This window comes from Astatotilapia calliptera, chromosome 14 (assembly GCF_964374335.1).
Source record: "Astatotilapia calliptera chromosome 14, fAstCal68.1, whole genome shotgun sequence".
Taxonomy (NCBI): Eukaryota; Metazoa; Chordata; class Actinopteri; order Cichliformes; family Cichlidae; genus Astatotilapia; species Astatotilapia calliptera.
Window position 1 is genome coordinate 24,162,564 of NC_137435.1, and position 13,859 is coordinate 24,176,422.

At 39.1% G+C, this 13,859-nt stretch overlaps 1 protein-coding gene across 1 annotated transcript; it reads right to left on the reverse strand.

Annotated features, from left to right (window-relative positions):
• Nucleotides 1-1,934: 1,934 nt before the first annotated feature.
• Nucleotides 1,935-13,040, reverse strand: barx2 (BARX homeobox 2). The gene is made up of 4 exons (XM_026193392.2): nt 12,615-13,040; nt 7,039-7,354; nt 4,273-4,357; nt 1,935-3,541 (listed from the first exon to the last, which is right to left on the reverse strand). The coding sequence occupies exons 1-4, from the start codon at nt 12,799-12,801 to the stop codon at nt 3,254-3,256; spliced, it is 876 nt and encodes a 291-aa protein (XP_026049177.1). The 5' UTR covers nt 12,802-13,040; the 3' UTR covers nt 1,935-3,253.
• Between the last annotated feature and the right edge of the window lie 819 nt (nt 13,041-13,859).

Genomic DNA, 13,859 nt, shown 5'->3' on the forward strand with positions numbered 1-13,859 from the left:
GTTTTCCAATTAGGCCCAAAGTGTCTCACCTCAGGCATTTTCTTTTCTGGAAGTCTTTCTTACCTCTCCACACAACAATTAGGACCGAGGAGCTCCCCAGCCTGTGGAGACCTGCATCCCTGCCTGCCTACCCGCCGGGGCCTCTGCTTTCACAAAGATATTCAACAGGAAAATGTTTCATACTCATACACTGCAATTAACGCAGTACCTGTTCCAAAAGCTTTTGTTGTTTTAGTCATAATTTAACCAGGTGGAGAAGCTGAGTCACAGCCCATTCCACATAGGCCTAGAAACTGGTATGACAAATTCTGAATGATCAGCACTGAGTTCATTCTGAACAAGTAACCATTGTGTGCACCAGCAGTTGTTTTCAGTTAATTAATTCTGACAGACTTAATGCAAGACTGGTTACCTCAACCATGCAGCTTGACTTGTTCAGTTAAAAATAAGCAATGATGGCGATTAAAGGCTAATAACAAATAAGACTAAAAAACAAAAATACAAAATAGAAATGGATTTTTTAGGGAAATCTATGCCCACTGTTTTCTTCTATTATTTTAGACATTCAGGAAGCTTTTTGTTTCAGTTACAGAGCTCATTAATAGTGGTAGTAATACTGATTAGCATGTTAACACATCCAAACTACTTTTAGCAGTGTTGATCTCTAATAAAGTTTGTAGTACTCCTAGAAAGACTATTATACCTGACAGATGTTTTAATTGATCCTAATTATCTTACATGTTGTTTAATCAGATTGCTTTGTTATTCTTGGATGAAAAGTAAATGAATATATAATCAATAATCATTTCTAAAATGTCAAAAAATAATGTGTAAGTATGAGTCATTTCCAAGGAAATGAAAGAAAACATTCACAGGAATGAAAAGAACTTGTGGTGTGTGTTTTGTGCTTAACTGACAAACAGCAGGAAAAACATGAATGATGAACCAAACAGAAACAGGAAGTTTCTATAACCATTGATTTTTTTTTAATCTTGTCTCTGATTTATGCAAATACTGCAAAAGTTACAAAGAAATTCAACAATACTTCCTTCTTCCATACTTCCTTGCCTTCTATAGATTAATAAGTACTATATGAAGCATGCTTAAGAGTGTTTACACAAGGCGTAAAAACCCAGTGTACATTACTCAATGTTAACCTGTGCTGTTGGCTTAAGAAATCACCCATGTCCGGTATCAGTCACTAAAAATACACTTAAGACTGTTCCTGACTCGCTCAGCGACAGAGAGGAGCCCTTAGGTGCACTACGGGCCATCGTGTTCTCTGTACAGATAAAAGATGATAAATGTCACAACACAGCGTTTAAATGCTTTGTTCGCTTGACTGTGATTTATGATGAACTTTGACTGCTTTTAATATATCTTCAAAAGCTCCAACAGTAATGGATCTGCCTGAACTTCAGTCTGACAAAGCTACTGTAACTGCTTGATTTAGACGTGCTTAACATGACGTGACGGTACGTTTAGAAACCGGATCCTCTGGGTGATTTTCATTTGTTTGATTTAACTTTATAAGAGATGCACCAAAACAAACAGCAGAACTCGTTTGTGGTTGCAAATATGTAAATAGAATAAAAACTTTTAAAGTGCATTACATTGTGCTGTTCTGGACTTTGGAATTGAAGGTTTAATCAAAAGATAAAAAATTTATTTTAAAACCCTTATAGCCCCACACGTGGGAAATTTTTGTAGCCCTCTGCATTTGATCCATTCACTCAATGAAGCAGTGGGCAGCTGCCAAACTAGCACCCGGGGAGCAGTGTGTAGAGATGGCACCTTGCTCAAGGGCACCTCAGGGTAGCTGTTCGGTGGATTCAAACCCCTGACCTTCCTGTCATGGGGCAACCTCTCTACCTACAGAGCTCTCACCACCCATAATTATAAAAAACCTGTACCTCAGTAAGACCACACAAAGCTTGAACGATAGCTATTTTATTAAGTGCATTTACGTACATAAACACACACTTGTATATAGTAAAAATAATTTTACACAAACCTAAAAAAAAAACAAAAACAAACAACAAACAAGTTTACCAAACAAGCATTATATACATCGGAAAAATACTGCACGTTTCATCTTAAACAATGACAAATAAACGTAAATCTGCAAAACTCAACAGTCGAAACTCTGAAACATTTGAGATCTGTAACAGAACAGCGCAGAGTTTGATGTACATGGAGAAGTCACAGGCAGTTTAAAACTGTTATTTTAATTCAGGTCTAACGTACCAATTGGGGTAATCATGCAGAGCCTGCAGGCTGAAGACATATTGGAGACTTTATATGTGTGACGGGTATTGACGTGTGAGTCTAAACTGCTTTAGAGTTGTGGTTTCCTTGTGGTTGAAAATCATATGTACTTTCATTGAAAAAAAAAAATCAGGAACAGCTGAAACATCACATATATATATATATATATACATATATATATATATATATATATATATATATATATATATATATATACTATTTTTCATCCAATCCAATTAAAAAACAGCAGTTTATATACTTGTTCATACGTGTATATATTTGAAAGACCATATGTTTTCTACATGTTTCTATTGCATGATACAGTGTATGGCTTGGCAGAAACATTTCCTTTGATCTTTCAAAAAACAAAATAAAAATGCAAGCTTATATGAGCAAATAATAACCAGAGCTCTACAATCTGACTCCAAACTAAAAAATAGAGGTCTTCTTGTCTAAACTTTACAAATCCGTCTCGAAATATGGCACTTACAGTTAGAAATGATTATAAAAAATATACTGCATTTGATATTATTTTATTTAAAAAGCTTTCCTCTGAGACCAAGAAGGCACTGTAACCGTTTCATATTACAGAGTTTTGGCAGTGAAGTAATGTATAATACAAAGATTCATAGACACCTTTTTAATAAGGCATTGGTTGATATTTTGGCACCAACGATGACTGCTGAGATACACGTTAAGGCCAGACCGACCTTTTTTTTTTTTTTGATTACTACTCCTTACGCTGCAGGCTGAAGGCAAAAGGTTTACCAGTGCAATCAGTATTTATGGAGATTTGCTCTCAGTATGGCACAATTTCCAGTGAACGAAAAACTCAATGCTACACTGGGTAAAAGCTCTAGGCCACTAACGTGAAGCCGACGATATAGCTAAAGCAACTGGCTCTTAACACCACACAGGCTTTTTTACAGTGATCCTGAGGCACTATCTGTTTTCAGGTTGGCATTAGTCTTTGGTTTGTTCTTGCTTAGCTGGCTGTGTGAGTTTCTGACACAAGGAGTGGCAGCTCTCGCTCGGATCCCTCCACTGCTCCGGCTGGATTGTGACTTTCCGAACTGAGATCTTGAGGTTCCAGTTGGGGTGCTTCTCCTCCACTCTGAACCACCGCCGCTTTCTCAGCTAATCTCCTCATCCTCTCCTCTTCTTCAATTTTCAGTCGCCGCTCTTCAGCCTCTATTTCCTCCGTGGTGGGAATGGAGTTCTTCTTGGGTCTTCCCTTGGGCTTAGTCGGAGCCTCGTGACCTCCTTTGAGCACCTAGGATAACACACAGGCGGTCTTAGTGGACTCCTCTGGTGATAAATGGCAGCAGAAGTCAAAGGCAACGCTTGCTATTATAGTAATTAAGTGAAGACATATCGCTACTGGCTCCGCCTTGTGCACTCATTTATCTTTAACGATTTCAGGTCTTTTTTGTTCTCTCAGTTGTTGACCCTTCTACAAAAAGTGTTTGCTCTCGCTGCCGTCATCATCAGTCACACTACACTCTGCCTCTCCGCACCCTCCACTTCCTTCCATGTTGCTATATTTACTTAATATTGTAGCATAAAATAGTAGCAGCAAACATTTCTAAAACGGTGGTGTACAATGAAAACAAAATAATCCAAAATGAAAAGGAAGCAAAAAACAAATATTACTGGCCTGCATGCAAAAAGCATTCATAATAACACATTCAGTTTTTGTACTTAATTACAGATAATCCTTTTTCTCATAAAAGAATCAAACAACATTTAATCAAAATGCTTTTGTCCAAATAATCTGAATTTAGATTTGATTTACCCAAAACTAACATTGCCTTTGGCTTCAGTATTATTACTTTATTGGCTCATTTTGGCAAAGAAGATCATACACATTATTGCCAGTTGCAGTGTTAGTATAAGACGTTGTCATTTTTCCAATTCCACTACCGACGGCCTTTCCAGTTAAGAATATTTGTTGAATCTGACTTGTACAACTAAAAACACATCAAGCTTTACTTCAGAACTTACCATTTTCTTCCACTTCATACGCCTGTTTTGATACCATGTCTTCACCTGAAGCTGTGTGAGACCAAGCGACTGTGCCAGGTCTAACCTGCAGAAGCACAAAAAAAGACAAGATAAAGTTTACTTATGTATATATTTTAGTGTGCTTGTTCCAGTACAGTCCTGGAACCTATCCAGGACATATATCATTACTGTTGGCATGCTTTAAACATCAGTTTCTCTTCACACGAACACAAAAATGAAGAAATCTTGACACTAATTGTGCTCTGTGAATTATAGACTATGATTTCAACTATATAATGCAATTTCATGCCTAAAGGTTCACAACACTGAAAACTTAAAAAGAGCGTTAGGCCACACTCTGTTTAAGCATCTCACGCCAGAGATTATATGCCAGGAACTCCAGTCTGACACTGTACACCTGCAGCCATCTATGCCAACATCGGTAATCCCATCATAGCGCTCGTAGCTGGATAATTGAGACCGTCGGAGAAAATTCAGAATGCATCCACCACATGTGGTGATCCATGACTAATAGGGCTATTTGTTGGTGTGTAATATAAAACCTCAGGAAGGGCCAGATAAAGTGGACAAGGCATCCATTAGTAGAAAGAAAAGTTCTTTTTTTTCTTAAATGAGATTTCCTCTTCCCTGATCTTACTCCAGGTCTTTAACAGCCAGATGAAGGATTTTTCACGACCAGCACCCCCCAGGGACAGGAGCTGACTTTCATTTGATGGTGATAGTGAAAACCAAGACAGCAAAAAAGAGAGAACAAAATCTAAAAAACAGAGCTACAGAAAAACAAATCCCTGAGATTCATGGATCTATCTGCATTAGCTTATACTAGACAAGAAGCATGTGTGTCCGTGCGTGCCAGTGTGTCTAAAAAGACAAGACATGAGGGCAATTGAGCTGTCCATCAGATTTCTATAGATGTAGAGTAAAAACTGGAGGCTAGAAACAGTAATTGCAAAAAAAGCAAAACACCCCAATTATTTATAGTCATTAGTTCTCAATGGGGAAAAACCACACGCACACAGCAGTACAAACAGTATCTGAGTCACTCCCTCCAGGCCACTGCAAGGCCGCCATTTTGTTCTGTTCTCACACTTTTCACGGGACTCCTGGGTGAAACTGAATACCTCTTAACAAGGGCGATGATGATAAAGATGACGATCATTAGAACACTTGTAATAATACTCGGAAGTGTAACAAAATCATTACCGCTCCGCGATATAAATACTTTAAAGTCGTTTTTTTTTTCAGGAATATTTTTGGTTTTGCTTCTGTCCGCCCCCGCGCATACTCTCAGTTCGAGACCGCAGAGATTCTCGGCCAAGAAAAGGGAAGAGGGAAGCTAAGTTGTCTTTGGATCATAACAAACCTAAGTGAGGCGCATGCCACACCTTTGATGTGGGGTTTTAAAAGGGGATTTTCTCTGTTGATGTTTTTCCACTACCTGGGTGTTTAATTAATTTTCAACACAGTGTCAGAATCGGATATTTTGACAGGACACAGTATTTTGGCACAGTATTTCATACGGGTAGTTGGTTTTTGATCACTCAGTTGTACTCTGCCTCGGGGCCTCTGCTTAAGATGAGGCATGGCACCTTTCCAGCAGCTCCAGGCAGGCAAAGATGTGATACATTAAATTAAATAATGCATCGTGGGAGTTTTCCCCATGGAGAGGATGTAAATGGAATGACAAATAAATCTGGTTTAATCCAGAAATGCTAATTTATTTTTAGATCGCACGTAGCACACAGTTACACTGCAATGAGTGCAACGAGGACGATGCGTTTGCAACATGTTCCTGCAAAGAGGAGCTATGTCAGTGTGTAAACAGGTGAACATGTTGCAGCAGTTATTTACGTTTTTATCACCACTCTCTATGCATATTAAAAAATGAATAAGGGGGAATAAGGGGGTACAGAGGTGCACGAAATCTCTACGTGAAGGTTCACAAGCAGCTTAAAATTCCTGCTGCACATGTGAAGCTGCTTGGAGCGCTTTAAACAACATTTATGGCAAAATGCTCTTCTGGCTTATAATGGAAAAGCAGCCTGCAGGCCAAATATAAAGTCGAGCTCTACAGTTTTAACTGGAAAAAATACGGTCCCAAAAATGACCCGTAGAATGGAACTTAAGACACAGATATTACTTCATCTTATTGTAGAAAGCTTAATGCACTTTATGTACACCTGCAGATGTGTGAAATGATTGGCAGTAAATCAGTGTAATACATTTCTGTTTGCTTGTGTTGGCCACTGTCCCTGTTTCACTGAATAAGGCAGTGTTTGGTTGCTGGGGCCTTTTGCTGTTCTAGAGCTCAGGGTTAAAACGTTACTCGTGTCTCAACTAGAACGCTGAGGTAATGCTTTGGCTTTGACGAATTCACATTACATGAGACATGCCCCACAGGATAAATCAAAACTTATGATGCTGGGTTAACCGCCACTTGATAATTGCATCTGTGGCTTTGTGGATGTGCTCGAGGGTGCGCACGTTATGCACTTTCAAATTTTGCTTCGTGTAAGTTCGCATGCAGGTTGTCAAAATGCTATGGCTGAGTTGCACTTATATCACACTTGCTGCTGGTGCATTCTCGTCAACTGCATGTAGAGGTTACCTCTGACGCTTCAGAGGTTTGATTTCTTTTATGTAAAATGTTGGTGCGGATGAGGCGAAATCGTGACTTTGTTTCGTTTATGGGCTTTTATGTTGTGTGTCGTTTCAGTCAGATTTTAGTGTCTGCACCATACTGACCTATCAGGAGTGGACAAGTACTTCTGCTTCTGGAACTTCTTCTCCAGGCCCATCAGTTGCAGCTCAGTAAAAATAGTACGGCTGCGACGTGGCTTCTTCAGGCGGGGTGTGCTGCGCTCAGTCTCCGACTCGCTGCTGATACTGAGGGGCGTCTGGCTGGGTGACAGCTCGGAGCCTCTGGGATGCTGTGGGGAAAGCAGTGGCAGATGTGGATGGGCAGCGCCCGGAGAGGACGGCTGCGGGACGTGAGCAGGCAGGTTGGGCGGCTGCCTCGTGATCACTGAGAGGAGCGGGTAGGCACGTAGTGACGAGGAGCCTGGACACAAACATAGAGAAATGCATTAAAGTCCAGTAGTTAGAATACACATCCTTCTGAATCACCGCAGCTTTCAAAGAGAGCTATTTTGGACTGCTCAGTCACCTCGGTTATACCATTATCGACCGCCTGTAATTGCTTAGACAGGTTCGTTTTTAATTGGCCAGCGTTTGCCGTGAAAAGTGTTTTGGTTGTGACCTTCCTCATGTAGAGGGCTGTGATCCCAATGACGCAGGCTGTGTTTTACACTGATCCTCTGAACCGCTCAAATGACTGATTATTTTTCAGAGGTTGTTAAGCGCTAACTGCTTCCCAACACAAAACAACCACATGCACACCCACACACAGAGACGAGTGCAGGCACAATAAGCTGTAATAAAATCTAAAAACTAAATCGGACACCACTCAAATAATAAACTTTTCCCCTCTCTTATGTTCTCTCCCACTCTTGCAAACTACACACACACACACTTTTGCTCTCTATCAGAGAAGACAGAAGCAGCAGACGCCAGAATCAATAAAAGCAGCACTTGTCTGGAGCCTATGGGGGAGAGATGGAGACCTGGAGGTTAGCACAGAGGATGCAGTGGGTCACGCAAAGCAAATATAATATCCGCCAGAGAAAAAAAATCTACACAGCTTTAAAGAGTAAAACCATTCCCTTAACCAGAAATCACACTCAATCTGAGCATGGTGCAGGCTGTAATGCACGGGCTGATAAGGAACAGTGGAAAGGGCACAAGTGGTATTATGGGAGTAGATGAGGAAGATACGGAGAGGGATAAAATGCTCCAGTGGCAAGGAAAAAATAGCCAGTTGTCACACACGGAAACGCCCAGCATGTGTGTTTCTGGGTGCCTGTGGCAGATTTGTCTTCTTTAGCTTCTCGTTAACCAATAGACAACCTCAACGCAGTGAAATATATATGCCAGAGCTGACAGAAAACATACTGTCTGAACTTTTTCTGTATGTTTTTTCAAGGTAGGTGAGAACAACATGAACCCAGAAAGAAAATGGAGCACACTTTCTGAATCTTACGGTTAAATGAGTCATACATACAGAGACTTAAGCTATAAAATGTGCATCAATTCAGTTAAACCTCTCTGTTTAATTATTAATTAACAGCAAGCATGCCACATTTAAATGCATATACGCACAGCCACTGTTGCCTTCCAAACGAAGAAAGGCACATACACACATGACACTCTGCCTCAGGCTCATCGTGACATCATGGTAAGACACTGAGGTCATCGCTAATCCTCCAATGTTAGATTGGTGGTATTGCAACAAGTCTAGACAAGAAGACCTCTCTTCTGTCCTTGTATGAGCTTGCCATATATTCATGTTTCTTTTACATGGTTTCTGTCTTTCGCTCTGTATCATATCTATGTTTGTTTGAGTGACTCATCAGAGATAATAAATACATCATACATATTTACTGAACTATAATTTACAGGAAAAGTGGACCGTGTCAGTCACTGCTGTCCGACAAAAGAACACACTTTTGTTTGTCTTCACAACTAAAGAAAATCTTGTGTCAACAAAACTAAACGGTGTCTACCGAGAGTCCCCCAGAGGTGAGACGACTAACAAAGAATGGAGCAAAGAATGCTAGCCCTCATGGTGACTTTCCACTGACAGTAAAGCCATCCCTCTGACATGCTGTTGACAAGTGCCAGTGTCCTGTCAATAGTCTACAAATAAACTGTTTGAGTAGTTGCAAGAGCGCAGTTCAGCTCCATGCAAAAGCACACTGATACTCTTGATAATCACAGTTGGAATGCAGGCACTGGTACAAATGCTTGTAGTAACCATTACAGAAGACATACTTGCTAAGAATAGATCAAGAAGAGCAGTTTGTTAAGCACTCCTTTTGATACCAGCTGTTTTCTCTATTGATAACATGGTTATTATGACATAACACTTACTGAAAAAAAACTTTATTTTGCACTCATTTTCATTGAGTGAAGAGCAAGCGTGTTATTTTTAGAACTACACGGAAAATAGTTTTAATGCCACAATTTTAATGTCACAACCTGGAACTGCCTGATGCCTATCATAACATCTACACTCCTTCTGTCACTTGTTTTCTTTCCTCAATGGTGAGGAAGTATGGGTGAGTCATTGCTTTGCTATGACAAGTGTACGTGAACATTTGACATGTTCTGCATATAAACTATCTGATGACATCTAGGATGTTGCTCAATTAATTGTCTTTCTTTTTTGCTTGTTTGCTTTTGTCCTCGCTCCTTGAAAACAAATCAAACACTGCTGGGACAACCTGATGTAGTTTCTCTGTTTTTCCTCAGCCACAAATATTTAATTTCCGTTAAATTCCTCTAATCCTGACTGATCATAGGAATTTAATGGTCCTTCTCGGAATGTACCAGAGAAAAAATTTCTTGTATCTTATTGAGCGTAACTGTGTAAAAGTGTTTTTGCTCTAAGAGAGTCAGCCCATCTATCAAAAAGCATCGCGTTAAACGTGCTAAGCATTTAGCCTGAAACCCGATCTACAGAGGTGGCAGCAGAAATTAGCCCGTAGCATCAACTACTTTTAGAGACAACTTATTACTTATCCTTTTTAGAAACAGAAAAATCTCATGGCTATGCAGGAATGACAAGGAGATGACAAGCTGTCAAACATTATCCTTAACGGAAGATTGAAGACGTGTGTGCATTTTCTCTTTGTGTGTATGCATACTCGCCTGTGTGTGCCGACATGGGTGTAATCATACTGCTTAACTTGACTTTATGCTTAATGGGAGACTTTATTGTCTGCAGCAGATTAAGTTTTAAGATGGGATAAAAACCCTTTTGCTCACTTGGATTTCTCCTATAAGCCCTCAGCCAGTGCTAAACCAGTATGCAGCAGCCCTTGGGCTTCACACTACTCTTTTTTTCATTATGTTGTCAGGTGAGATTACACCACAGTTGATCTTAATCTCTCTCACCTCTTCCAGAAAACACCACTAAAAGCCCTACCCTAGGTCCTGCTGAGAGATGGAAAGCCAAATGAAATATTGTAAGCTGCCATTCTGCTGCTCACTGCTCAGCACCAGGTCAAGGCTCATTATCTCAGATCCCTCTGTAACTCACATGGAACAAATTCTATGAATACTGTATACCATTAAAAGCTCAGTTTATTTAACATTGGGAGGGGGGGGGGGGGGGGGTGAAGATAAAAACAACAACAACTCTCAGAATAAATGCACTGAGAACATTAAGGTGGTATGTTTAACTAACACTGGAGCAATTAGAAAAACAAAAAAAACACAGTAAACTAACATCTCATTTGTCATCCTGCAGTCAACATTGATGGCATCACTGTCTTTCAGCGGCCTCAACTGGCAGCAGGAGGCTATAACATCTTTTCCTTCACAGAATGAAGAAATCAACTTTCACTGTTAGGGGGCCATTCAGCAGCCAGCCACCTCTCTTTGGCCCAGGACCTCTAAGCCTGCCAGCTTCCATATCAAGCTCTAAAAGCCATTGATGTTGGAGAATATACTGTGTCTAACACCCCCACAGCTACAAATAAGTAGTGGGCACAGTGTTCTGATATGCAGGGCGGGTTACACTATCCATCCGAACAGAGGGGTGCCAAAGCCCAGTCATAGTGCCTTCTAGCATACACCAACCATATCAGAGGGATGAGGGAATCGTTCCCCCTATTTTTATCCCCCCCATCGCTGTCATCATCAAATTGCAGTGGCTATTATTTCAGGCTCTAGAGCAATTATCCTAATGGTTACCAGAGCGTGCAGTAGCCTTTGAGTTGTTGTGATTCAGTGGAAAATACAAGTTAAGAGTCAACAAAAAAGTTGTGTTTTTGTGAAAGGTAACATGGTGTACCATGAGATCTGTCAAACTGTAGTTTGGTTCAGCGACTACAAGACACATTTAAGGGGCTGTTTTCAAACTGACTTCAAATCAATGGTCTATCTATCTATCTATCTATCTATCTATCTATCTATCTATCTATCTATCTATCTATCTATCTATCTATCTATCATCTATCTATCTATCTATCTATCTATCTATCTATCTATCATCTATCTATCTATCTATCTATCATCTATCTATCTATCTATCTATCTATCTATCTATCTATCTATCTATCTATCTCATTTCAGCAGCATGAGCATGAAATACTAAAACACACTAAATAACCTCAAAAAGAGCCACGGTTATTCGTTTAAGTCATATAATTTAGCTCTATATTTACTTCAGTATTGGTCTAAACACACCAGTATACTGTATTATTATTATTATTATTATTATTATTATTATTATTATTATTATTATTATTATTATTATCATCATCATTAGTGTTTTGTTTCCTACAACTTTTTCCATGTTACTACATCTATATTTCTAGCAACACATAATCATTTATCATCATTTAATCTGTAAATACCCACCGCGTAAGGGACATTGAGGGCAGCATTTGGCAAGCCAGAAAACTCATATTCATCAAAACAAATGAGATAAAATAGACTGAAGGTTGGCGCTTAGTTATGACGGGTTTCTAGCGTTAGATTTTTCTTTATCGTTTACTTTATCTGCTGCGCTCTTCGTTGACCTATCAGTTCAATCATTTATCCGCTCGATAAAAAAAAGTTCTTAAGCATCATTGAAATTCACTGACGAATGGACTTGAGTTTCAACACCAAACACTTAGCTGATATGAAACGATTTATCATGTAAAGTTTAGAATGATGAAGATGAAGTCACTGTTGTAGCAATAATAGAAAGTCCAGACTAACTGTGATTAAACGACACTAGAAAACAAATATGCAAGCCTTCAAAGAGATATGAAATCTGGCAATGCAATAATGTTTATATATATTTTTTTATTTGTACTATCGTATCAAATCAATTATCTATCTATCTATGATCATTAAAATAATAATAGAGTAACTGAACACAATGTGGAGCTACGTTACCATATTGTTCTGTCAACACAGACGCATAATCCTCATCACCATTGAGTGTATGTCGAGTTGTACCTGCCTAATATACCTCAGCCTGTGTACAGGAAATAACAATTCACCAATCACGCGACATTTAAATATATCATATTATTCTGATTATTATTTAAATTTAAAAAATCGATTACAGTACTGAAATACTATGTAAGTGTTTCCATTTTATGCGTAAAATTATCTGCAACCTACTAATGAGTGCGTCTCACTTATATTTTAAAAATATCTGTTAACTTTATTTCTTTCCCAAGTAGACGGGAGAAACGTCTTACCCGAACACGAATGAAGAGGCTTTGGTCGAACAATGAGTGAAGGACACACCGAGTAGAGAGAGAGTTTCTCAAAATAATCACATGTCTCCTTCGAGAGGATCTCGTCAATCATGAAAGTCTTGTAGCGCCGCCTGGCAGCTTTCAGCTGCCCAGGGGAGGAGAGCCTCAACTCGGCTTGACAGTGCATGATCTGTCCCTGTGCGTCGTGCGCAATCGTCGCTGCACAAAGTCTTCAGTAATTTCTAAGCATATGAAGCTTCAACCGTCTTTAAAGCCGACTGTTGGAGTTCATGCGTTAAAACAGCTCATTGCTTATCTTTAAAAATGAAGTTTAGCTTTCCCTGAAGTGTCCCGGTGAGGATCGCTAGCCTTTAACTTGAGCTGCGCAGAGCGGTGCAGCGGTAATGAACTCACTACAATCTGTGCTCACACCCACTGCTATATAAACCATCCCTTAACACAACTCTGCTGCTCTCTCTCTCTCTCTGTCTCTCTCTCTCTCTCTCACACACACACACACACACACAACACACACACACACACACACGTACTGTACATACAATACCTCATGCCCGCATAAAAACTTGTTTCTCTCTCAGCTTTATTTTGCGGACTAGCCCACAACTTAGAGCGCAAGAGTAAAACCACAGTTTCCAGAACAGAAACTAATATTATCATTAGAGCTATACTATTAAAATAATATTAATATACCTATCAAACTCATACATTTAATATTATTAGCAGTGTTTCAGGTCAAGTAGACCTCGGTTTTCAGGCTAAGATTATTTATTAACACAAAACTGGTGGCGCTTCATGATTCACATGAAATCATTTGTAATTGTCTTTAGCTGTAGACTAGTGCGTAAGGATCTGTCCGAGAAACCGCATGCGGTGTAGTCTATTCGATAGTTTGTTTTATTCACTCTATCACAGGCTATAACCTCGGAGAACCATAAGTTCATTTATGTGGGAATGTCGGGATAACTTCTTTCTTTCTTTCTTTCTACATTATACGTTTTATACAACATACAGTTATGTGGTTTGTTATTTCTTTAAAACTATTTAATTATTTATATACACCGCAAAATCATTTTAATTTTTAACAAAACAACAGCATCAACAACAACGTAATAATAATAATAATAATAATAATAATAATAATAATAATAATAATAATAATAATAATAATAATAGCACATAAAGTATATTTTACTTTAAAACGGTAAACACAAGAATTTATGCTAT

Excerpts from the sequence above, each read along its gene's own strand:
- barx2 (XM_026193392.2), bottom strand. The coding sequence starts at position 12,801 with ATGCACTGTCAAGCCGAGTTGAGGCTCTCCTCCCCTGGGCAGCTGAAA. Across the intron at positions 7,355-12,614 it reads GCCTCTTCATTCGTGTTCGG|GCTCCTCGTCACTACGTGCC; the intron begins GTAAGACGTTTC and ends GTTTGTGTCCAG. Across the intron at positions 3,542-4,272 it reads GTATGAAGTGGAAGAAAATG|GTGCTCAAAGGAGGTCACGA; the intron begins GTAAGTTCTGAA and ends GTGTTATCCTAG.